This window comes from Ambystoma mexicanum, chromosome 9, assembly GCF_040938575.1.
Source record: "Ambystoma mexicanum isolate Mex_15411 chromosome 9, UKY_AmexF1_1, whole genome shotgun sequence".
NCBI classification, from domain to species: Eukaryota; Metazoa; Chordata; class Amphibia; order Caudata; family Ambystomatidae; genus Ambystoma; species Ambystoma mexicanum.
Window position 1 is genome coordinate 434,016,476 of NC_090931.1, and position 27,615 is coordinate 434,044,090.

Here is a 27,615-nt window from a genome sequence, read left to right on the forward strand (position 1 = left end):
GTTTCAGATCTCCCAATATGTGGCAGTCAAGAGGTGACGGTGCGCAAAGCGATGCGCTTGCTAGGAATGATGGTGTCATGTATTTATTTGGTACCTCACGCACGCCTGCGCCCAATGCAAGAGTGGCTCAACAGCCAGTGGTGTCAGGCCAGCGGACAATGGGACGATCTAGTGGTGGTCTCGCAGGCCTTGGTTCTCTCGCTACGGTGGTGGACAAAGGAAAACCTGGTAAGAGGGAAACCCTTTGCCACACCCGCAGTGGAAGCCACTCTAACCACAGACGCATCCCTCACTGGATGGGGGGGCTCACCTATCCCGTCAGACTGCTCACGGAGTGTGGACTCCGAGCGTAGCATCCAAGCACATAAACCTACTGGAGCTACTGGCCGTGTTTAAGGCTAAAAGCCTTCCAGGAACACCTACAATGGAAGACAGTGATGGTCCTTACGTTCAGCACCACAGCCATGTACTACCTCAACAAGCAAGGGGGCACCCACTCTCCAGGACTGTCCAAGCTGTCCCAGAATATCTGGAAGTGGGCTCTCAAACACAACATGTTCCTACTGTCGCAACATGTACCAGGGGAACTCAATCTGCTAGCAGACGAACTCAGCAGAGACTTCCCTCTGCCCTCAGAGTACGAATGGCAGTTGCACGAAGACATAGTCTTCGACGTCTTCACACAATGGGGATTCCCAGAAATAGACCTGTTCGCAACTCTGGAGAACTCACAATGCCAAGATTACGCCTCCAGGTACCCCCAGAACCAATCCAAGGGGAATGGTCTATCGATTCCATGGTCAGGGAAATGTTCTTACGCCTTTTCCCCCCGACTCCCCTTCTAACAAGATTGTGCACAAGATGCACCAGGAACAAGTTACCATGATACTAGTGGCCCCTATGTGGGCCCGGCTGCCATGGTTTGCTCACTTGATGGAGATGTCTCGATCTCCCCCAGTGAAACTTCCCTGCCCGCACAACATGCTGTCACAGGACAAGGGCAGGACACTGCATCCATGTCCTCAGACCATGAACTTAGCAGCCTGGCTCCTGAGATCATAGAATTTGGACACTTACAACTCCCGCAGAGATGCATGGACATCCTCAGGGAGGCTAGAAAGCCTAACACTCGTCACTGTTATTCTAGCAAATGGAAGAGATTTGTCATCTGGTGTAGAGGAAGAAGCATCAACCCAGTTGACTGCTCCCCCACGCACATTGTCCTGTACCTGACCCATTTACTGGACTCTGGTCTAGTGTTCAATTCCATTAAAGTCCACCTAGCGGCACTTTCTGCAAACACCACTTCCCAGCTTAAAGTGTCGTGGTGGAAAGTTCGTTATCAAAGCCTTCATGGAGGGAGTAAAGAGAATACACCCTCCGATAGCAAACCCAGCTCCCGGCTGGGACATGAATGTGGTACTTACCAGACTCACGGGCTCACACTTTGAACCCTGCACAAAGCAACTCTTAAAGACCTCACTCTTAAGAATGCTTTCCTAATAGCTATCACCTCCATTAGGAGAGTAAGTGAACTACAGGCTCTTTCTGTTCTAGACCCCTTTGTAACAGTTCACAAAGTAAAAGTGGTTCTACGCACGCACCCAAGGTTTGCACCGAAATTCATCTCAAAATTCCATGTAAACCAGTGAATAGAACTACCAACGTTCTTTCAAAACCCTTCCAATTCGGGAGAAAAAAGTCTGCATAGACTTGATCTGCGCAGAGCTGTCATGTTCTACATGGAAAGAACCAGACCACTGAGAAAGACTAATCAGTTCTTTGTCTCGGTGGCAGCAGGAAGAGAAGGAGATGCAGTTTCAAAATCCACTATATCTAGATGGATTGTTCAATGCATCACTCTCTGTTTCTCTCTTGCTAAGAGAGAACTACCCTTCAAGCCAAGAGCACATTCTACTCTAGGCACTGGGGCATCCATAGCATTCATTGCAAATGTTCCCCTTGAGTCCATCTGCAAAGCGGCAACCTGGAGTTCTGTGCACACCTTTACAAAACACTACTGTCTAGATGCACACTCTAGATCTGACTCCCAGGTGGGACAGGCAGTATTAAGACATCTTTTCTCTACTGTTCCTTCTCATACCCCACCGCCAACTCCAGGTACTGCTCGCTAGTCTATGCACAGCATGCAATTCTAAGCAGATTAACAAACATCAAAGGACAATGCATTACTTACCGTAAAAGCATTTCTGATGGTTGTATCTGCTTAGATTCACATGCGCCCACCCTTCCTCCCCGCTCGGATGGAAGGAACATAGACACCTTTCTACATCTCTCTCTCTTTTCTGTACTCACTCACGTATAGAAGGCTCCCTCAGGGCAGAAAAAATACAAACAGGGACCTTGACGCGTGAGGGATTGTGAGTACAACGCACGTCACTATAGCGATAGTGTTACAGACACGCCTTGTCGACGTCCCCTTTTCGACTACGAAAAACAAAATGCAATACTCCGCAGTGACCACTGGATGTCGGACTATGCACAGCATGTGAATCTAAGCAGATACAACCAACAGAAATGCTTTTACGGTAAGTAATGCAATGTCATATTTCTGAGGCTTGTGGAATCTGTGCCGTCTAGTGGAAGCTGCAGAGTATTAGTTTGTTTTTCAAAAATGGGCGTCGACACAGGACGTGCCAGTAATACTATCCCTAGTGTGACGTCCACTGTACCCATGATCCCTCACGCGTGTAGGACCCTCAGATTGTTTTTTTCCGCCATAATTGTCGGAAGCATAATCGTGGAGTTCCCTGACTTTTAGCCATTTATCATATAATTAACACAAAAAAAAATCCCTGTTCTCCAACCCTATGTCGCAGATCGACGTTGGTACTAGAGACCGAGGAAGAACAGCTGTCGGAAAGCCTCTGGCCTCGGCCCTGTGCAAGTAGGGAGAGTGACGGGTGGACACACACACGCACACGCACGCCCGCCCGCCCGCCGCCAAATATTGACATATGAAGAGTACTCCCTTTAAATTCTGCCCGAAGTGCAACCGTAAGTTTCCCTGGGTAGACAAACATAATACCTGTAACCTGTGTCTTCCAAGGGACCATCCCGAGGCAAATTGTATATCTTGTAAGCTCTTCAAAGCCAAGACACTCAAGGACCGCTCGACCAAGCGTTGGGCCCACTATGCCAGGCAGCTCCAGGCCATTGACGCAGTGGGTTCCTTCAGCGATTGCAGCAACGCCGCCCTATCAGACAGCGAGGGCACAGGGGTGTCAGGCACCCACGCGCAATCCCCCGACCTCGGTGGACTGACCGGTGGTTCAATTATGGGGACATCACCCGGTGGCAATAGCGCAACACACACCTCTTCCACCAAACACACTAACCCTGCCCGAGATTCGACACGTGTGTCGAGTGATTGGCATAATAAAGCACAGAGAGAGCGGTCCGCCGATTCGGTGTCCTGTGGATTTTCCAGGTCACGGTCGGCTCATGACACACAGCAACCGTCCACGATTGCTAAAAGTGCCATATTACCAAAAGTCACAGAGGTATTGTCGTCAGAAGAGGAATCCGACCTCTTCCCCCAGTTAGCACGTTCGACGGCTACTCCTGTAGTTCGTTCGACTTCTGCTTCCGAGGTTCAACGCCCCTCTTCCAAGACTCCCGAATCTCGTGATCTCACCTCCGATTCTCAAAGCCAAGCGTCACCCCAAAGGGTCAGAAAAACATTTCTCTACACATGGGAAAGGGGAAGAACAACATAAGAAAGCCTCTGAACACCAGGTTCAGAAGGAGAAACACAGAGAAAGATCCAAGGGTCCTGAACCTGCCACCAAGGGAAAGTCTGTCCCTCCCCCTACTCGGGGAACAGAGACAAGTAAGGAACCTCATCAGGAGAGGGTTATCCCCAGTTCAAGACAATGGGACTCGGAGGACATTGATGGAGTGATGAGGAAGATGTCCTTTTTTGTAGATTTCTATGAAAAAGACCCACATTTCTTCCATAGCTATCAGAGTACTCCAGAAACCTCTGCCCCTTCGGGATCCAAAGACCCTCAACCTCCTATTAAGAGACTCCGTACTGAGACTCCAGTTCACTGGGCTGCCTCTCCCCCTATCGCGGCCCCTCTTTTGACCTCTGGAGAAACCTTGGGTAGCTTGTTGGTTGCCGCCCCATGAGGTTCCTTGGTTCTAATAGTAATTGGGCCCTCTCTGGGAGTTTTGGCCGCGAAAGCGACAAAAATTATTTCCCCGCTGGTTTGGGGGCTTATTTGTTAGTTGGCCAAGGGACTTTAAGGTGTCCTATTCGTCCTTAGCCGCCTTCAGCGCTTCCTCCACTGCTTCCCCAAACAGGACATTTGTTTCTACCGGCATGTCTATAAGGGTGGCTTGGGTCTCGGGTTTAAACCCTGACTGCCTTAGCCAAGCGTGTCGTTTAATCACTGTGCCTTCTGCTATCAGCCTTCCTGAATTGTCTGCTGCATCAAAGTTAGCCTTGAGAACGCATCCAGACACTGATCTTCCGTCCGGCGCAATTTGGCCAGCTGGCTCTTTAGAGGTTCTGGTGCAGAGGCAATGAGGGCAGCTACCTGTTCCCATTGGTGGCAGTTGTAGCTTGCTAACAGAGTGGTGGTATTGGCAATGCGTGCTTGGTATGCCGACGTGGGTGCCTCTTTCCTCCCTAGAGCATATATTCTCTTGCTCTCTTTGTCCGGGGGTGCTTACAAAGATGCTAGTGGTGTTCCTGCTTTCTTTCTGGTGGTTGTAACTACTAATGAGTCCGGTTTTAGCTGATCCCTTATGTACAGTGGGTTGGAGGGAGCGGCCCTAAATAGTTTTTCTCCTTGTAGGTTAACTGCCAGAGTAAGCCCCCAAACCAGCGGGGAAATAATAATTTTCATCGCTTTCGCGGCCAAAACTCCCAGAGAGGGTCGAATTACTATCAGAACCAAGGAACCTCGTGGGGCAGCAACTAACAGGCTACCCAAGGTTTCTCCAGAGGTCAAAAGAGTGACCGCGGTAGGGGGAGAGGCCGCCCATGTAGAGGCGCTACACCTCCCAATAAACAACAGTGACGTTCCACTCTGGGTCCCTTCCCATGCATCACCAGTAAGGGAGGGCGCATTTCCATCTTCACCCACGCATGGGAAGGGATCACTTTGGACAGATGGGTGCTGTCCACAGTGTCCGTGGGGTACTGTATAGAGCTACAGGAACGCCCCCGCAACCATCCTCCAAGACAGAAGATACACTCCTTGGAGCACCAAAGAATCCTCCTCGAGGAGATTGTCATTCTTCTTGCAAAGGACGCAATAGAACTCGTCCCGGGCAACCAGGTAAACAAGGGTATTCAACTTACTTCCTTGTGCCAAAAAAAGATCTAATGATGCGCCCAGTATTAGACTTGCGCCCTGCAAACAAGTATGTCAAGCCACAAAGATTCTGCATGACTACACTCCAGGAAGTAATCCCCCTACTAAAAAGAGATTACATGGCAACATTGGATATGAAAGATGCTCATTTTCATATTTCCATGTTCCCAGAGCACAGAAGATTCTTGTGTTTCAAGGTAGACAGCCAGCACTACCAGTTCAAGTGCTGCCCTTCGGAATAGCCTTGGCTCCAAGGGTATTCACCAAGGTACTGCCGGTGGTGGCGGCGCACCTACGCAGGGAGGAAATCCCAGTGTATCCTTACCTGGACGACTGGCTCATCACAGGGGAAACCCCCGTAATTTGCAGATCCAACATTCAAAGAACAATCGACCTCTTCCAATTGGGCTTCTCAATCAACAAGAAAAAAATCAAGCCTGGTGCCAAGCGCCTCCAAACAGTTCCTAGGAGCTGTCCTAGACACCCAAGAGGAGTTGGCCTTTCCATCAGAGGAAAGAATTCGGAATCTGTTGCTGCAAATTGCTCAATATCAGTCCGGTCGCCAGATAAGGGTGCGCAAAGCAATTGGTTTGCTAGGCATGATGGCATCATGCATTTACCTGGTTGCCCACGCGCGCCTCCGCATGCGACCCATGCAGGAATGGTTGTCGAAACAGAGGTCTCAGGCTAGTGGTAGTTTCGCCAAAACTAGTACAGAGTCTTCGCTGGTGGACGAGAGAATCTTACAAAGGGGAAATCCTTTTACGATCGAGAAATACAAGCCGTCGTCACAACAGACGCGTCCCTGTCACTGTGGGGAGCTCACCTCCTTCAACACACAGCTCAGGGTCTCTGGTCTCACACAGTGGCTCAGAATCACATCAACCTGCTAAAACTTCTGGCAGTCTTCAGAGTGCTTCGGGCGTTCAAACCCCACCTATCCAACCTGTCAGTGCAGATCCTAACAGACAGCATGACAGCAATGTTTTACATAAACAAGGGGGCGCTCGTTCGCCAAATCTGTCCAAGCTTGCCCAGAAAATCTGGAGATGGGCACTCAGACTGAACATTTACCTATCATCCCAACATGTTCCAGGGAATCTCAATTCACTAGCGGACGCTTTGAGCAGAAATCCCCTCCCAGAGGAACACGAATGGCGTCTACACGAAGAAGTCGTAGAAGATCTCTTCTCTCAGAGGGGTTTCCCCACTATAGACCTGTTCACCACAAGCGAAAACAGCATTGCCCAGACTTCGCATCCAGGTTGCCCCAGCCAGGCTCCAAGGGGAACGCTCTATGGATGAATTGGTCAGGGATGTTTGCCTATGATTTTCCACCAACCCCCCTGATAACGAAGGTGGTCAACAAGATACACAGGGAATCAATGACGCTCATCCTAGTTGCTCCTATGTGGGCGAGACAACCGTGGTTTCCACACCTCTGCAAACTGGCGGTGTGCAACCCTATCAAACTCCTGTGCTGGTACAATCTACTCTCACAGCACAGAGGACAAACAGTGCATCCCCAACCCAACTCAATAAACTTGGCAGCATGGCTCCTGAAGTCATAGAGTTCAGCCATCTCAATTTACCCTAGAGATGCATGGACATCTTGAACGAGTCTAGAAAACCTAACACAAGACACTGTTACTTTGATAAGTGGAAAATATTTGTTATTTGGTGCCAGAATAAACAAATCAATCCAATTGATTGCACTCCTTCTTCCAATATTGTCACCTATATTCTCCACCTACTGGATGCAGGGTTGGTATTTAATTCACTCCACCCTCCAATTTCTAACCCACCACCAGGTTGGGACCTTAATGTGGGGCTTGCTAAACTCATGGGTCCTCCATTCGAACCCATGCATAAAGCTAGTCTCAAACACCTGACTTATAAAACTGCCTTTTTTTTTTTTGGTTAGAAACCTTTACAAAAAATTCAGTATACGAAATCTAATACATTACACTTTACAAATTCTTTAAGATATACAAAATGTAAATTTAAAAAAGAAAAGAACAAAGTTTACACATTTAGATTAATCAAAAACATTCAAAACACTCCTCATATATCATTCATATCCTTCAGCTTTGAGTCAGTGTTTGTTAGGATCGATGGCAATCTTAAAATGAGCTTAGTACTTTCACCCAGCATACAACTCTGTCATAATGCTTCACAAGACAAATTAAGTTGGATATCATATAATTCCGAAACCTCGATTGTCGCAAATCTTCAAAATATTCTAAATAGACAACTAAATGTTTAAGAGTCTCGATAATGGACACATCCTTACAAAATCGGCAGGAGCCGTTGTTGGATTGTTTGTAACAGGTGCCCCATTTACACAGGCATTCATTGGTGTGAAAAAGATTGAGTTTAAATCGTAAGTAAATATTACGACCCGAAGCAGAAGGAAACTGCATGATGTAACCTGGTCCATCACCCCACTTCCTTCTAAACTGGGCAAACTAGGAGGAGCGATAGAACCCAATTCTATCAGCCTGGCAACTCCAGTAATATAAGTGCAATTTTTGTTTACAACTAGGTAAACCTAATGTTCATCTTTCAAAATACCAAGTAGAGCCATTAAATCATTCATTTTTCCAGCATAATTGGTCAAAGATCTCATACAACCCTTAAGAAGATGTTCGTTCAGGTCTTCATAAAGAGAGTTACCAGGAGGATCCAACATTGTTGCATAGTTGTTCAGAAGCCTCCAGTTCCGTTTAGCAGATAAAGGAAGAATACCTAGTTAATGACGAACTATATCATTTGGAACGGATGCAGGAAGCCCTAAAACACTTTTCCAAATTCCTCCTTGAAGAGTGTCTAAGATGTCATCTATCTCGTATATACACATATCTAATATATAAAGTAATGATGGTTCAACTTTTAGGAGGTAAAATTGAAGAACAGGCAAGAGAGAGACCACAGTATTTACCCATAGTTATTCTCATTTGAGAAACTAGGGGTTTGATTTTCTCACACATTTTATCTTTCCACCAGATCTTTGAGAAAGAGTTTGATAGAGGATACCCCAAGTATTTGACTTCTTGGATAATGACAACCCGGGTATCTTCCATGAGCCATGTGTACGGACAACTCTTTTTATGGCCATCCTTAAAAATCAAAATTCGTGATTTGGAATGATTGATTTTCAAATTTTGGGCATTGGCATAACAGATGAAAGCATTGAGTTTATGCTGAAGGCCGAACGGTGTTTTGTCGAAGATAAGGATGTCATCAAAACCAATGTAGTTCAATCTCGTTCGACCAATTAGAATGGGATAGATAATTTCCTTTGCCCAACATTCCTCTATATCACATGTATACAGATTAAACAACACAGCAGCCAGAGTACAGCCCTGTTTCAACCCAACTTTTTATGAAATTTTGTCAGTTAACATACCTTCCTTATTAAGGCGCACTCTGTAAGTGGTGTCAGTATGAAGTAAGCGTATTAGCGCTATCAGATATGCTGGAAAGCCCATCACCTTCATCTTCCACCACAAATGATCCCTTAGCACCGTATCAAATGCTGAGCTCAAATCAAGAGCTGCCATATAAACTGCACCCGAGTGATTATGTTTGGAATTCCACACAATATGGGCAATAAGTGTAGCATTGAGAGAGCATCCCATTTGCCGACGAAATCCAGTCTGGAATTTCGAGAGAATGGCATTGGTTCTCATAAAGACTTGAAGTTCTTCAAGAATTGACAGAATACCTTAGATGAAGCATCAGTTAAAGCAATAGGGCGAAAGTTACCAGGGTCGTTAATGGGGCCTTTTTTGTATATGGGGATGACATTGGCAGAGCACCACGAACTCAGAATTGCTTGTGAGGAAAATACTGCATCAAATTTATTTTTCAAGATCATTGCCCAAAATTGAATATTTGATCTAAAAAGACATGCAGGAATACCATTGGGTCCCATAGCCCTAGAGGGATTTAATCTCTTAATTGCCTGTGAAATATCTTCAATGCTCCAAGGGGATCGCATAGGTATTATATTCTGAATCACAGTTTTGGGATTGTTTTGGAACACAGCAGGTAACTCGTATTTCAACCTAAAGATGACCCACTGATCAGCTGAAATAGCATTTTCTTTCAACCCTTCATTATTGCCATTAATCAGTCTTAATAAGGACCAAATTTTGCAAGTGTCACTTTTCAAAATGTGATATAGCATATTCCGATTGTCTTTCAAGTAAAGTTGTGTTTTAAAATTTTTGACAGCAGTTTTATGTGTAGCAAGAATGGTCCTTTTTTGAAAATAATATTGTGTTGGTTCAATAGACAACTTAATTAGTTGTCGTAAGTTAGAATTCCTAAACTTCTTTAGTTTGAAGATTTCAATATTAAATATATGTAAATGATGTTTTCTGACCAGTGCCAGTTTTCTGTGCTTTGACATTTCTATCAGGTGGAATTCGATCTTCCTAGAGATAATTTGATCAACGCGTACAGGATCACAGGCAGTCAATAATAAATTCAAATCAAAATCAACTCAGTCGCTCAGTTAGCTGGTGGCATACCGAAGGGTTCCATCAGATAGATAGTCCCACTCTATCATTCTCAACCAATTTTAGAGAAGAAGTTGGAGTAAATCCCCAGCACTCTAATTTTAATTTGATAGAGATAGCGTCATGATCACCAAATCCCAAGTTCTTAATGTTCACAGTATCAGATAGCAGACAAAGATTAGATGATTTGAAGAAGTGGTCAATATGAGAATGCAGACCTCCCCTAGACCAGCTATGTGTAAGCTCCACCTTTCCAGTAATTACCTGGAGGTCCCAGTTAAGAAAAAACTCCACCCATTTTTTCCCATTCTTAGCCGAACTAGAGGCTATATGGAATTGTTGACCCGGGCCTTGATTGTGTATGAGACAAGAGGAATTGAAGTCACCCACTACCACCACTCCAACCTCATCATGGAGTGTAAAAACACCTTCAAGGATGGAGTCCAGGATGTCGATGATATTATTAAACATTATTATCGATCTATTCCAATAGATACACATAAAGATGAGGTATTTATCCTGTGAGGATACAGGGGATAATTCTATGGCTATTACATTAGCATCCTTATAAACCAGTTTAGTTGAAGATTTACATGCATTGTTTACTAGGATAGCTAAACCCCCCGAGGGTCTACCCTTTTCCCCTCGAGTTGCAGGTTGAGAGTAGCAGACAAAACCTTCGACAGTCAATTGAGAAACATGCATTGTTTCCTGTAATAGGATGATGGCAGGAAATTCACTCTCATCAATGGAGCCCCACCATCTATTAAAGTTAACAAGCCCACAGCAATTCCATGACAGGCATTCAAATAATTGTTTGTGATGAACAGGGCTAGGATGGTACCGACGACAAAGTCGTAGGCGTTGATTGTGGGAATGTGTATAAACCAGATAGTGCAGCAGCCATTGCTATTATATGTTGGACCAGATCACCACTGATTTGAGGAGGCTGAGTTTGCATCGTGTTTTGGTCAATGGTAACTGCAGGTGCAATGGGCTTGTCCAAAAATATTCTTGCATCAGAGTCAGAATGGATCAAGAAGGGGGTCAAACCAATAAAGACAACATTTTCATTTTGTTCCCAAACAAGTTTCATGATTAATCTGGAGTAAAAACCACATGTCATCCTGTTATTATAAATGTTTGCTAGTCTTACCCAATCAATATCATCAGATCCTATAGTTCTCAGACAGGGTATTGTGTGAAAAGCTTTTAACAGGGATGAGCAATTCAGGTTTAGTTTGATATTGATACTGGGATCACTCTCCCAACCAAGTATGTAGGGTGGATCGAGGATAGACTCAAATTCATTGTGGACCACCTTATGGCTGATATGAGAACTGCCAACCACATTAGATTTGGCCAATTCGATTGATGTCATATTAACATTTCCTTTGGATGGCTCATCTATTGGCGGTGGTGGCTTAGACCCCAAATCAGCGTTTAGGTCCGCGACAAATTTCTGGGATCGTAACGGGTCCCTGCCCAATACTCCCAACATCCAGGGCTCATCAGAGGAACCATTGTCTGAAACTTCATTAACAGGCTTTGTGTTGGTGTCCCTAGGTGCAGTGACATTGCTTTTCACTTTGTTAGAGGAAGTTTGTTTATGACTCATGGGATAGAACTGAGATGGAGACATGTGCGTCCCCTCCCCCCCCCCCCGGTGGTGTCTAAGGGGTTTGAGCTAGATAAGTTCGAATGGCAGACTATACCCCTCCCCCCCGTTCTTTTTTACATTTTCATTTACTTTATTACTCATTTTTTTGGCCCCATTTGTTTTCTCTTTATTTTTACCAGGGGGATTGATATCTAGTAATACCCTAGATTCATCCAATTGTGACAGATTAATCAGTGCCTCATTCTCGATATAACAGGCATTACTTTTAATTGCGCAGTTTGCGCAGCCTTCACCTGTTTCTTTGCTAAGACTGACGCTTTGGCTTTCCTTTTTTGGGCCCTTCCCGCTAGCCTCTTTTCCCTCCGGGTTAGGACTATTATAGGTTTAGATAAGATATTGCATTCGATGGAATCAGACATTTTTGAAACTCCCATCAGGGAACTTTCACCCACAAGGTCAATTAAATCCGTCAATTGAGAGGGACTATCGGGACTATGAGACTTGTTTGTGTCTTCAACCAGTGTAGCAGAGGGAATAACCACTGGTTAAGGCAATGAAGTCTCTATATTCATTTTGTCCAGATGAAGCTCAATTTTTTGGACTGTGGACAAGACTTTGCACAGGTCACCCTCAATAACATTGGTCTGTGTACAAATAGAGTTAAATGATCTGGGGTTTAGTGTACCAGCATAGGAGCGCTTTTTCTGCATAGGTAAGTTGAAAATGCCATCAAATTGAATGGCACTGTCCACCATATCCTTTTTCTTCGATTGCCTATCAGAAAGAGCAGCTACAGCGTCACAAGTAAACAAAAGGACTTCAATTCTATTAGTTTTGTTAGATAGTTCAGTGTCTCTCATAATTCCTATTTCATAGTGTGAGCGCTCATGTCCCTTATCCAGTAAATTGAGGATTCTCGCAAGGACTGGAAAATCAGGGTTTAGTGATGGTACATCGAGAATGATGCTCGCAGATCGTGCATCATTATTGGAAGCATCTTTGTCTTTTCCATTCAGACTAGACTGGAATTCTTGGATATCCAGGTTCATTCTGTCATTGAGTGCTATTTGGGCACTAATCGCTTTTGGAGAACTCACCATGGGTTTATTGGGGGAATCATTGGACTCAAAATCCATTTTCCAGGTCAATTTAACTGTTTAGCCACTTAAAGGTCCAGGATTACTTTCAGAAGCAATCTTGCCTTTAGTACTCAACATGAAGACATCTTCTCTCCCAACAAGTTTCTGATTAACTGGAGTAGATGGCCCAAGGGAGAGGCGAATACGCTTACTTAACTCCGCTTCAATAGTCGGGCCCATCACTGAGCAATCCACAATTTCCTCTTTATATGAAATATTGGAAATGCTGTATAATCCAATATCATTACCCTGGATTAAATCAGTTGTGGGAATATCACTAGGAATACTATTGTTCAGGTCCTTTAGCTTAAATTTGCAGTTCCTAGATGAGATATCAACCATATTTTCAGCGCAGTGAACTATGGCAGACACATCAATTTTAGGAACAATACCCATTTCCTTGTAGACCATAGTTTTCTGATCAACTGTAGTGCTATCACTAGTCCCCACTCCCTCTGTTGACATGATAACTTGATGAACCGGTGAAGCCGCAAAATCAACAGGGATGTCCTGGCTCACAGGATGGGAAGGTATTTTGGTTAGCGGCTCGATGAGTTTCCATCCACTACGCGAGCCAGTCACCATTCTGTGATTCAAGTAGCAAAGAAGGTAATAATGGGGTTGGTCCGTGAGCACACACGCTATTTATGCCCAGGGACACCTTGCAGTGGCGCAAACGGTGCTCTACACAAATCCGTATTCTAGTAATGCTCACTAGAATGTGTGTACATTAGGTTGACAGATGAAATGCAGAATAAGTCACAAAAGATACAATATTACCGCCCCTTGCCCTCGCCGAACAGCAAAACAGCACTTGTAGTGCACTTCCGGGGTGTGCGCGCGGGTGCGCGTGCACCCGTGTTAAAAGCACTGCGAGGAACGGTGAGCGGGTGGGAGGGGGCGTGTCACGCTCGCGCAGGATCTACGTGGAAGAGGAGAAAATAAACGTAAGTATGCCTTCTGTAAACACTTGCAAGTACACACACAATGAGTAACAATGAGTCCTTAAGTCCTTAGTTCCTTAGGTCAGAGCAGAGAGACCAAAGTCCAAAACAATAGTCCTCGGAGTTAGAAGTAGTAAAAATATTTACTCTGGTATCAGCAGTCCAGGACACCCGTTTCGCCGCACTGAGGAGGATGGGCTTCCTCTTGGGCATAGGCGTCTTCCAGGCAGAAGTGGAAGTAAAGGCGGCTGCAGGAGCACTCCAACAGGACTCCACAGCAAAACAGCACTTGCAGTGCACTTCCGGGGTGCGCCTTCTTAGTAGCCATTACATCCATAAGAAGGGTCAGTGAAATTCAGGCTCTGTCAGTGCAGGATCCTGTTTTTACTGTTCATAAGGATAAAATGGTGTTACGCTCTCACCCGAGGTTTTCACCCAAGTTCATTTCAAAATTCTATGTTAACCAGTCCATTGAACTACCGGCCTTCTTCCAAGAACCCAAAATTCTGCTGAAGTGAAACTCCACACACTAGATGTGAGGAGAGCGGGCCTCTACTACATAGACAAGACCAGGCCACTAAGAAAGGCAGATCAACTGTTCGTCTCCATAGCTCCAGGTAGAGAAGGAGATCGCGTCTCTAAAAGTGCCATCTCTAAATGGATAGTCGGATGTATCCAATTGTGCTACTCCCTTTCAGACAAAACACTGCCTTTTTATGCTGAGGGCCCACTCCACAAGAGGTACTGGGGCCACTCTGGCTTTCATTGCAAATTTACCTCTTGACACCATTTGCAAAGCAGCTACATGGAGCTCTATTCACACCTTTACTCAGCACTACTGCATTGACACTCATTCCAAGACAGATACTCAAGTGGGACAAGCGGTTCTAAGACATTTGTTCGCTCATGACCCTTCTCACAACCCACCTCCTTCTTCTAACACTGCTCGCTAATCTATGCACAGCATGTGATCTAAGCAGATTCCACAAGCCTCAGAAGGGATACATTACTCACCGTAATCGTATTTCTGATGCTTGTATCTGCTTAGATTCACATGCGCCTGCCCTTCCTCCCCTCTGAGAGAAGGTGCATGGATGCTTGTAGTCTTATCTATCTTATCTGCTTGGATACTCTGTACTCACGCTACTCCTCTTGCTACCTCATGTCAGGAAAAATGCAATCTGAGGGTCCTACACTCGTGAGGGATCATGGGTAGAGTGGACGTCATACTTGGGATAGTATTACTGGCACGCCCTAGTTCCACGCCCCTTTTCGAGTTTTGAAAACAACTGTAATACTCTGCAGCTTCCACTAGATGTCGGCCTATGCATAGCATGTGAATCTAAGCAGATACAAGCATCAGAAATAAGATTACGGTGAGTAATGTATCATATATATATATATATATATATATATTTCTGAGGCTTGTGGAATCTGCTTAGATCACATGCTGTGCATAGGCCGACATCTAGTGGAAGCTGCGGAGTATTACAGTTTGTTTTTCGAAAATCGAAAATGGGCGTCGACACAGGGCGTGCCAGTAATACTATCCCTAGTGTGACGTCCACTGTACCCATGATCCCTCACGCGTCTAGGATCCCCAGATTGTTTTTTTCCGCCATTCTGGTCGGAAGCACTTCATCGGAGTTCCCTGGCTTTGCCATATTTGCACTCAAAACTAATTCTAATTTGCCCCGTTTTGTCACCCTTACGTCGATCAACATCTCGACGCCGAACCGGGGAGGAGATCAACGTCGAATACCCGACGGATTGGGCCTTGAGGCTTCCGCCTCGGCTCGGGCCTGGGCCGCTGGCCTCGGCCCTACAAGTAGGGAGAGTGGGGGGTGGTACACTTCCACACTCGGTTATATATATATAATCATATAGACACCTTCTTACCTACACACACTTGCCCGCTGCCCACAGGCGCGTATGGAGGGTACGCCCTTTCAGTTTTGCCCCAAGTGTAATAAGAAATACCCTTGGGTAGATAAGCACGCTACGTGCAATCTTTGCCTGCCCAGAGACCACCCCGAGGCGGGTTGCAGGGCCTGTAGTAGGTTTAAGACCAAAACTCTTAAGGACCGCTCCACCAAGCGTTGGGCCCACCACGCCAAGCTAGCAGCTATGGAGGCGGAGGGTACCTTCAGCGACGGCAGCGACGCCGGACTTTCGGACGGCGAGGGCACCAAGGCGTCGAAAGACAGCCTAACGCACGTCCCCGGCCTCGGAAGGTCGTCCGTCCCGGCGACTATGGGGAAGTCCCCCGGCGACAAAAGCGTTACACATACACACGCTAAACACAAAAAAGCCACCCGAGATTCGACGTCGTCGAAACCTCGAAAAGAGGCACAGAAGGAGCGATCCGAAAGGACGTCCTCTGGGCGGTCCCGGTCGAGGTCGCCGCACGACGTCAGGCAAGCCTCCACACTTGCACATAGTGCCTCGACCATTAACATCACGGAAGATCACTCGTCCGGAGACGAACACGACTTCCATCCCCAGCCTGCACCCCAGGAAAAGGGTACATCACTTGGGAGTAAGGAGGGCCCAGTTTCGAAGCCTAGTTCGAAACACAGGCATTCCACCTCCGATCCTCGACGCCAGGCGTCGAAAGATAAGGGAAATGGTAAACACACTTCCACCCACGGGGAAGGGGGTAAGCAGCAACGGAAACAACCCTTGCAATCCTCCACAACAAGAGAACTGACTTCCCCGTCCAAGTCTTCTCAGGGACAGTCCATAGAAAGTTCCAGCAAGGTCACCCCAAGCTCCAAACTCTGGTCATGCGAGGACATTGACAGAGTAATGTCAAGGATGTCTTCCTTGGCAAATTTCTTCGAAAGACACCCTGACCAACTCCTAGCTTTAAACCCTCAGGAATCTTCTCCCTCAGGTTCAAGGGACCCTATCCCTTCAAATAAAAGGCCCCGGGTCGAGACACCATTAAAGGCTTCAGACCCCTTTGAGGTCCAACCCTATTCTTGCCTTTTCCCTACAGGCCAAGGAGACTCTTCCCTTATAGAGGGTCAGGAATTTGAGACGCCAGAAGATCTCGCAGTGTCAGATTATTACGGGGAGGACGAAGACGAGGATGAGCCAGAAAATAGCCCAGATAATTTCAGAATGGACTCACCAGTCGAAAGGGAAGCCCCAGTGTCTGATTCCCCAATAGATAATCAGCCCCTCCTGAATGAACTGCTCTCTCGGGCAGCTAACCACTTCCACATAGACACACAAGGTGTCCAAGAAGAGAGGGACTTCGCGGAGGAACTAATAGGGGAAAGGAAGACAGTAGCCCAGACCATTCCCATCCTGAAATCTATTCAACGCAGAATAGCACCATCCCTTATCAACCCAAACCTGACAAGACCTGTAAACCCGAGAGTAGAAAAGCTGTTTAAAGCAGCCCAGTCGGACCCTCTATATATTAGAGGTCAACTTAAGCCAGACTCTCTAGTCGTAACTAACACCCGCAAGAGAGCTGGAACCCCATTATCTTCCTCTGAGGCTCCCCCCGACAAGGAAAGTAAGAAACTCTATGGTTTTGGTAGAAAAGTAGCTTCCACGGCAGCCTACCAAACCAGAATCGCGAATTCCACCACACTGTTGGCCAGCTACAACTGCCATCAGTGGGAAGAAGTGGCAGCACTAATAGATTCCGCTCCCGAACCCCTTAAGAGCCAGCTATCTCGCATTTGTGCAGAGGGAAGAAACGTCTCAGGCTGCATTTTAAAAGCAACTTTGGACGCTGCAGACAATGCGGGTAGAATTATAGCAGAGGGGACTGTCATCAAAAGACATGCTTGGTTGAGGCAGTCGGGATTCAAAGCAGAAACACAAGCTGCACTCTTAGACAAACCAGTGGAAAGTGATCTCCTGTTTGGAAAGGCAGTCGAGGACGCTCTAAAAAACGCTAAGGAGGAATTCGACACCCTCAAATCCCTTGGCCAGTTAACTACAAAACCACCTAACCAAAGAGGGAACGGCAATTTTCGTCGCCCCCGCGGCCAAAATTCCAATAGAGGAAATAGCTATTCCCACACCCAGGGTACACAGTGGAACACCAACTCACAACAGTCTACCCAGGGGTATGGTAGGGCTAGTAGAAGAGGACGTGGTAGAGGCAGAGGCAGCCCCAGTAAAGGAGGCGGCACGCCTCCACCAAAGCAGTGACGCTCATTTCAGGGTCCATTCCCATACAACCCCAGTAGGGGGACGAATATCCAGCTTCACCCAGGCATGGGAAGGGATAACATCCGACAGGTGGGTGCTGTCAACGGTATCCAATGGGTACTGTATAGAACTACTGCAACGTCCCCGAAACCATCCTCCAAGACAAAAAGTCCACGCTTTAGAACATCAGAAGATCCTCCTCGAGGAGATCTACAATCTGCTCCAAAAGGACGCGATAGAAATCGTCCCAAGCCACCAGGTAAACAAGGGTATTTATTCAACTTACTTCCTTGTTCCAAAGAAAGACTTAACAATGCGCCCAGTATTGGACTTGCGGCCTGCCAACAAGTATGTCAAGCCCCAAAAGTTTCGTATGACTACACTACAAGAGGTACTCCCCCTCCTAAAAAAGGGGGATTACATGGCAACTTTGGATATGAAAGATGCCTATTTTCATATTTCCATGCTCCCAGCGCACAGAAAGTACCTACGCTTCAAGGTGGACAGTGAACACTATCAGTTCAAAGTGCTGCCCTTCGGGATAGCTTCGGCACCAAGGGTATTCACCAAGGTACTGGCGGTGGCGGCTGCACACCTACGCAGGAAAGCTATCCCAGTATACCCTTATCTGGACGACTGGCTCATAACGGGGGAAACCCCAGTGATTTGCAGGACAAACATTCAAAGGACTATCGACCTCCTTCACGAATTAGGCTTCTCAATCAACGAGAAGAAATCAAGCCTAGTGCCAAGCACCTCCAAACAGTTCCTAGGAGCTATCCTGGATACTCAAAGAGGGTTAACGTTTCCTTCAGAGGAAAGAATTCGGAATATACTACTGCAAATTCCGCAATATCAGGCCGGTCGCCAAATAACGGTACGCAGGGCAATGCGTTTGCTGGGCATGTTGGCTTCATGCATTTACCTGGTCCCCCACGCGCGACTGCGCATGCGTCCCATGCAGGAATGGTTGGCGAAACAGTGGTCTCAGGCAAGGGGTCAGTGGGACGATCTAGTGGTCGTTTCGCCAACATTGGTACAAAGCCTTCACTGGTGGACAAGAGTAAATCTTGCTCAGGGGAAACCTTTTCACGATCCCGAGGTACAGGCAATAGTCACTACCGATGCATGCCTCACTGGGTGGGGAGCTCACCATCTCCTCCACACAGCCCAAGGTCTCTGGTCTCCCTCAGTAGCCAGGAACCACATCAACCTGCTAGAACTTCTGGCAGTATTCAGAGCACTTCTAGCATTCCAGCCCTACCTGCTCAACCTGGCAGTGCAAATCCGGACGGACAGCACAACAGCCATGTTCTACCTGAACAAGCAAGGAGGGACTCGTTCACCAAATCTGTCCAAGCTTGCCCAGAAAATCTGGATATGGGCACTCAGACGGAACATCTTCCTGTCAGCACAACATGTTCCAGGGGAACTCAATTCCCTAGTGGATGCTTTAAGCAGAGACTCCCTCCCAGAGGAACACGAATAGGTTCTACACAAAGAGGTCGTAGAAGACATCTTCTCTCAGTGGGGATGCCCCACTATAGACTTATTCGCCACAAGCGAAAACAGACAATGCCCAGGATTTGCATCCAGGTTCACCCAACCAGACTCCCAGGGGAACGCCCTGTGGATGAACTGGTCAGGGATGTTTGCGTACGCTTTTCCACCAACTCCTCTCATCAGGAAGGTGGTCAACAAGATGAACAGAGAGTCGATGACGCTCGTCCTAATTGCTCCCATGTGGGCAAGACAACCTTGGTTCCCACACTTACGCAGGATGGCGGTGTGCGAACCCATCAGACTTCCAACCTGGTACAACCTTCTGTCCCAGCACCAGGGTCAAACAGTGCATCCTCAACCCAACTCAATGAACCTCGCAGCATGGCTCCTGAGGTCATAGAGTTTGGACATCTCAATCTACCACAAAGATGTATGGACATCCTAAAAGAATCTAGGAAACCAAACACAAGGCACTGCTACTTTGACAAATGGAGGAGATTTGTTATTTGGTGCCAGAATAAACAAATCAACCCAATTGAATGCACTCCTTCCACTATTGTTACATACATGCTCCACCTGCTAGATGCAGGTCTGGTTTTTAACTCACTCAAGGTGCACCTGGCAGCTCTATCAGCCTACACCACCTCCCATAACAAGGTATCGTGGTGGAAAATACCAGTGGTTAAAGCTTTCATGGAAGGAGTAAAGAGACTTCATCCTCCAATTTCCAACCCACCACCAGGATGGGACCTGAACGTGGTGCTATCTAAACTCATGGGCCCGCCCTTCGAGCCCATGCATAAAAGTAGTCTCAAACATCTGACTTATAAAACAGCCTTCTTAGTAGCCATTACTTCTATAAGAAGGGTCAGTGAAATCCAGGCTCTGTCAGTACAGGATCCCTTCTTTACTGTCCACAAGGACAAACTGGTTTTACGCACACACCCTAGGTTCTCACCTAAATTTATCTCTAAATTCCACGTAAACCAGTCCATCGAGCTTCCGGCTTTCTTCCAAAACCCACAAAGCTCGGCTGAGGTGAAACTACACACACTAGATGTGCGTAGGGCGGTCCTCTACTATGTAAACAAGACCAGACCGTTACGAAAAACAGATCAGCTGTTTGTCTCCGTAGCTACAGGCAGAGGGGGGGATCGCGTCTCTAAGGGTGCCATCTCTAAGTGGATTGTTAACTGTATCCAGCTGTGTTACTCACTCGCTGAAAAGACTCTGCCTTTCACGCCTAGGGCCCACTCTACAAGAGATATTGGGGCCACTCTGGCTTTCATTGCAAATGTACCCCTTGACACCATTTGCAAAGCAGCTACTTGGAGCTCTATTCACACTTTTACTCAGCACTACTGCATTGACACTCATTCCAAGACAGATACACAAGTGGGACAAGCGGTTCTAAGACATTTATTTGCTCATGACCCTTCTCACACCCCACCTCCTTCTTCAGGTACTGCTCGCTAATCTATGCACAGCATGTGATCTAAGCAGATTCCACAAGCCTCAGAAGGGATACATTACTCACCGTAATCGTATTTCTGATGCTGGTATCTGCTTAGATTCACATGCGACCCACCCTTCCTCCCCTCTGAGAGAAGGCGCATGGTTGCTTGTAGTCCTACCTTTCTACCTATCTGCTTGGATTATCTGTACTCGCGCTACTCCTCATGCTACCTCATGTCAGGAAAAACACAATCTGGGGATCCTAGACGCGTGAGGGATCATGGGTACAGTGGACGTCACACTAGGGATAGTATTACTGGCACGCCCTGTGTCGACGCCCATTTTCGATTTTCGAAAAACAAACTGTAATACTCTGCAGCTTCCACTAGATGTCGGCCTATGCACAGCATGTGAATCTAAGCAGATACAAGCATCAGAAATACGATTACGGTGAGTAATGTATCATATATATATATATATACATATATATATATATATACATAGTGATCATTTGTGGCAGATGTTGTGCAGGTTGCCATGGGGCATGCAGACCTGTGGTTGGTGTATGTATGCAATATGGGAGGCACTGTTTGCATGTATGTAGGTTCTTTGTTGGGTACTCAAGTCTCCAGACAAACCATATTCACGGACGTTTAACCACCCCAATCTTTCTCCATGACATTTTCCATCTGCCGGTTAATGCTTGGAACAGGCCATCAAACAGTTCCATTTGGGTTTCATAGACAATTCTTGCAGGGCTTCTACGAGGGTTAAGGCAGTTAATAAGGTAAAGGAGAATGGGTGCATTCCCAAAGTATAGAGACAGTCTATGTTCGGTAAATAATCCCTTTGTGCCTGTCAGTTGCTAGTGACACGTGTATGTTCACAGAGAAGGCTTTGCTTGCACTCCGTGAAGGTGCAGCCCATTATTGAGTGATTCGAACAAATGAGGCTATGGTGTGAGGGTGTAGACAGCCAGTGCCTAGCCATTGACAGTGCAGCGGCACCCTCTCCCAACCTCCAATCTCTGCAAGGATGTAGAAAGCTAGTGTTTGAATGTGATGTATGCGGCTACTATGTGAGGCTAGAGACATTGTATTATTGGTAAATATAAGGTAAGGGAGTATGCATGCCCCCTCCATCCCTGCAAGGATAAAGGCATCCATTGCCTAATAGCACATTTGCAAGACGTTTGTACATTATTGATGCAACCTTACATAGCTTGAATTGGGGCCTGGATATTTCCTTGTGCCCTTCTCTCTGAAAGGTTGATTATGCATGTGTAGACAATGTAGAAAATCCCCGCATTGCTCTAGGGGTTGGGGAGGTGATCGTCCTGTGAACCGGGTGCTTCTATGTGCTGCATGGCACGGGAGTTAGTGAGATGGGCTGGGGTAGCAGCTGCTAGGCAACCCCTCCTCTGAGCCTGTCGTGGACAGCACAGTCACATGATGCGACTGGGGGAAATCGAAGGGGAGAGAGTTGGAGCGTAGCATAAGAAACTGCCTGGGAGCAAGTATGAGTAGGGAAAGAACATCAAGAGGAGGTGGAGAAGAGTGATACCACAGAGGCTAAGTAGGAAAGATCTCGAACCTTAAGTTGTTTAAACCACAGGAGAAGCCTTTCAAACATGTTTTGCTTGTTTGTTCGTCCAACAAGAAGACGTCCTATTTAATGACTATGTATAACCTCTTCTTTTGTTAAACCGAAATAAACTCTTTTGAAATATTTCTTATGTCTGTGTAACTCATTGATCACCCACCCCCAATTTCGTGGCATGCACCATCTTTCTGGCTGTCTGTATTTGGTTAAAACAAATCCCGCCTCTCGCACGGTCCTAGCTCATAGTCCGTGTTTGTTGAGTGAGTGTTGCCTCGTGGCACTCTTTGAGAGTGGATGTGGGTGGGGGCGGTGCAGTCCCTGTTTGGTGAATGAGACTGTTTGTGCCCACCAATGTATCGGGTCTTAGATTTCGTTTGTTGCTTGTGGGAAATGTTTGTCTTTGTCCCCCGAAGATGGAAACAGCCTGCCTTTGGTGAAATTGCAAGCTGTCCACAAGCTCCCTTTGGATCCCCAGAGACTGTCTACCTTGGATACCTGCAGCATTTGATGATGCCAGAGCTAGCCTACATTTGATCGCCACTCCCTCTCGCCTCTGAGTTACACACAGCCTCAAGAAGCGTCCTCTTCCCTTCGCTGTCAGCAGCATCTCGCTCTGCATAGTGACAGTTATGCCGTCCCCGGGCTGCCCTGTGTTATTGAGTTTAGATAAGTGCCGCTCTTGCTCGTCAGCAAATGACAGCCCACAATTTTCCTGCCGCCGTTTCCACAACGTGCTTTGATTCTGCAACGCGAAGTCTGGGAACATGCCGTCAGTACAATTTGGCATTCGGCCCAATTCCGTCATCCCCTTCCTGCTCAATCTGTACGCAGGATTCTAAACTAAGGACTATCGATACTGAATCACTGGTCGCCTTAACAAGGATGTGCGCAGGGCCCTGTTCGATCCCAAGGCCGTTACAGGGCCAGTCTGGCAGTAACTGCATGGGTGGCTTATCTGATGGACAGGAGGGATGTATGTTTTCCTTGCATATTGGGGAGCAGAGCGATCCCTTATGCTTGCTGGAAGTGAGTGAGTGGTGGAGGTAGGTTTTGGTGCGAGAGTGGGAAGGGCTCCTCTTTGGGGACACCAGTCAATACTATTCGGTAGGTGGTGTCGGAAGGTGATGCTGCCTCCTCCACCCACTGGCCAGCGGTGGAAGGGGGGGCGTATTCCCAACCTCAGCACGGATGAGTCCCTTGCAGCAGTGCCCCCAGGCCCCTTTCCCACCCCAACTCAAGTTTATTGTGCCATGTTTTGAATTTCTGCTAAGCCGATCTTGGAGTCTTTCCCTTAACAATTGGCTATTTTACATTTTACAACAAATAAAACCATGTGCTTCCCATGCTGATTTTTGGTCCATTGTGCCTAGCCCGTGATTATAACTAGACTGCAAATAGTGAGAATAATATTTCCTCTAAAAACAGTTTTCAATGCCGGTGGTGGATTGCAAGTCATTGGACCGTCTCACAAGCTTTACTTTTTTTTTTTTTTACATTGCCTTCCCTTTTTTAAAGTCATGATTTTTAACTGCCTTTTGTTAAATAAGGGCCCATAACTGGGCACATGCGGGTACATTTTGCAAGCCACGATGCTTGAGACTTGCAGAGGCCTGATATCCCTTGCTTAAGTTTGAATATTCTAATTGGGAATTCTCTTATCTTCTGTAAAGCTGTGTAGTTCTTGATCGGTGGAGATTATATTGCACGTAATCAAACATTTTTAGTTTGGGCTATTAGGTGGAGCTGGGAGACAGATCAGCCGTAACTATTGCACTAGAGTACAGATATGGAGGAATGGCATATGGGGAGGACACACAGCTCTTTAGGTGTTTAGTCATTTACCCACCCGTTGACTTCCCATGGCCATACTAATCCCTTTGGCCATTCCCACACTAATCCCTATGGCCATTCCCACCCAGTTTCTGCCGTCACTGCCCAAACTACATCATGGTAACTTTTTTAACTCTCTTTAATCGTGCCTTAGCATCAAACTTTTTAATTTGATATGATAGGTCATTTATAACGTGCCTGTAAACTCGAAGTGCCTGCTAGTATTTTTTTTAAGCAGTCTTCTGAGAGTTAATGGCTGAACTGGATTTGTAAACGCAGTACTGGTGAAATAAAAATGTTCGAACAAGTGCTTTATTAGCACTATGCCTGTCCTTCGCGGAAGTCATTTTATAAACGAGCATTGGAAAAGCCAACCGTTTTGCCTTGTGCATAAATATTAGGCATTTGCCAGGCACTGCTATTAGATGCCCAGGTACTCGCACCATTTTTCCCCAGTTAATACCACTACGACTGTGCTTGGCAAGTGCCTTTCCCTTGCCTATACAAAAGACCAAACTGGTGGCATTGCCAATGCTTGTCTATAAACTGTTACGGTCTGTCTTACTTAGTTAAGGTTTCCTCGTTCTTAGTTTCAGAATTATTTACTTGTGTCCTGTTTATTTTTGTTTTCAATTGTAAATATTTTGTATTTTCATATGCATTTTGCACTTTGTTGTGTCCCATTACTTCTTGGAATAGTAATTTATACATTTTATATAGACTCAAGGACAGGACAGGGCAGGTTAGTGGAGCAGTGCCCAGATCCTTTTCTTGGTTCTGACTTTGCATCAGTTTGAGCTTTTAACCGCACATTACTTCACTCCAACACATTCTCTGCAGCCTTCTTTAACTTTCAACTGCCTTTTTTCGTTCCACTTTGGTCATTCCCAGCTACGTCTAGGTGCTTTCGTGTTGGTTTAGGACTTTTCACCTCTAGGCATTGAATGTAGTCTGTAGCGTATTTGCCATCTGGCAGCCACCGTCATCCAGGTGATTCCCTTCTCAGTTCATAGTGGGTAGGTGATGCACCTCCACAACGGCTGTCTCATTAATTCCACCTTAAGTGGGCGTACTGCAATGCAGTGTGGGAGCCAACCTGTGACCCTCCCGATGTTATGAACCACTACTGCCTTCAGTCTCAGCCAATATAGTCCAGGGTGAGAAACCATGGGATCGGTTGGCCAAAACATCTTGGGGGGGGGGGGGGGGGGAGGGGGTTGACTGTCCCTGCTCCAAGGTCTTTGTATCCATTACATCTGGCTTCTGACGCCCCATTAAGACGCTTCTCTGAACAGAGCTGGTGCTTGGTTTCTTATTTTTGACAGCAAAGCCATTTGTCTGAGCTTATTGTGAACTCCCTCCTCCTGGCCATTTGACGTAGGCATAGAACTCAATCTCCTGGCGATAATAAAAGTGCACTGGAAGGCATGCAGAGCCTAGACTAACATTGCGCTTTAAGGTGGTACGATGCAGGGTTAGCAGTAGCACCAAAATGCAATAACATGTATTGGGTAAAGTCATGGTGTAACTTTTTAAGTAACATTAGAAGATACTTACTTGAATGTTTTCCGGAAGGTTTGCCTGGCATATGTTGGTAAAATGTGAAACCAATTAATTTTTTAAAGGCTACACGTGCTCCAGATGTGAGGTGAGTGTTTTTTTTAGTGGTGCACATATTGTATATGTGCCATTGAGTGTGCTGTATTGTCCTATATATGCTTCGTTGAAGCAAAGGCCACACATACAATCTGTGATGCTGTTTTTGGGACAAGCTCTGATTTGTGGGAGGGGGGGGGCCTTGGATAGAACTGCTTTGATAAGGCTGGATGAAATACTTAAGGCCTGATTCACACAGCGTTTTTCGATGGGCTTGCACCATTATAAAACGCTTCTGTGAATCAGACTTTTGGTGTCTGAAATGTACTAGCCAGACAGGCGGGGATGGGCATAGTATTGTTTAGCATGACAAAGGCTTAGAGCATCTTACAGGCAGTGACCGAAGCTATGTTTTGCTAGTCTAATCTCTCTGTTTTCTTCCTTCTCTGCTGCTTTTCGCCAGATGGGGGAGGACACGCAATGGGTAACTCACATTATCTCACTAACACTCCTCCTCATTGCTCATTTGCATGTCCTGGTTGTATCTTTTGGTGCACTAGACCCGAACAGTTTGCGTGCCCAGATGGATAGCATGCAACAGTTTAAATTTCACTTAATGTAAATTCAGGGATTTAGAGGGTAGTACATTTGTTGGTGAGAATTAATATTATATCATAGCAGAATCACACCTTTTGATAACGAGACAGACTGTTTATAAATGAGTATTGTATAACTGTCACTTAAGTTCTAGACCTAGTGTCCGCGTTGAGGAGAATAAAGTAAAGGGACGAGCAAAACAAAAATCATAATGTCATTAGTGACAAAATCCGTCGTACGGATCTGGGAATCACTTCCGTAGCTCATTAAACATATCTTCAATCCAATGCTTGATCTGGAAGCGGAGGATGACCTCTGTATAAGGCATCAGGTGCCCAGAATACATAGGATTTTTAAAGTGCCGACTGCAAAGGAGTAATGGGGATATCAACAAAAATACAGCCTCCTCTTCCCAGACTTTGCACTTGTGACAAAGACGAGAAGGCGATTAAGCATTCTTTTGAAGTTATTTGCTGCACAAGGAGAAAAAGATGGATTATTATGACCTGATGATTTAAAAATCACTTGGAAGGATGAAATGTATATCTTTTTTGAGATGCTGAGATGGCAAGGATCCGTTGAAATGTATTCCTACTTGATTAAGGATTAAAGAGACGTGGCTTTTGTTGTTGGCAACTTAAACACTATGGTATCACTTGGAAGTGTGCATGTCTGTTAATATATGTAGTTCACCGTTTTGACCTAGTAGCGGTTATGTATCCCACTCTACTGTTGGGGGTCATACAGGAAATCACATCTATTTATGCCAGAGACAGGTTTGTACCAGAGAGACTCCAGGGTGGCAGACGACACATCCATGTCCTTTACTAAATTGCTTGGCATAACAGTGTCTTTGGGAATGTGGATGATACTGGCATTGGCACTCGCCAAGCATTGCATTGGTCAGTCATCTGGAATACTGGTGGGGACCTTGATACTGAAGGAGAGGCCACTAGCTGTATGGATACGCATGGTTCTAAACTGTGCTACTCGTTTTCAATGTTACCATAGGCTTCCTAAGTATTTTTAATATGACACATTTCTTTTTCTCGTATGCAGCTATCTTCGACTTAAATACTTGAGGGACATTTCCACCTCTAGGGCTTGTGCTGTCAATATTTCCCCCCCCCCCTTCCAACCCATAATTATGAGAACTACCTGAGTTGTCCCCAAATTATTTAAACATTTTCATTTACCTACATGAACTTGTGGGTGGGGTCTCTTTCGTTGAGGGCTTTTCTCTTGTTTTGTGATGCATTTATTTTCACTTGCAATAAA

At 46.0% G+C, this 27,615-nt stretch overlaps 1 protein-coding gene across 15 annotated transcripts in view; it reads left to right on the forward strand.

Annotated features, from left to right (window-relative positions):
* Positions 1-27,615, forward strand: part of AP2B1 (adaptor related protein complex 2 subunit beta 1) — a 1,113,451-nt gene that overhangs the window by 698,254 nt on the left and 387,582 nt on the right. For 11 of the 15 annotated variants that reach the window (XM_069614900.1, XM_069614904.1, XM_069614908.1 and 8 more), the window contains one exon: positions 26,204-26,224. The exons of the other annotated variants lie outside the window; for them this stretch is intronic. In XM_069614900.1, coding sequence (XP_069471001.1) covers positions 26,204-26,224 — 21 coding nt within the window. The remainder of the gene's footprint in view (positions 1-26,203; positions 26,225-27,615) is intronic. 15 annotated transcript variants of the gene reach the window in all.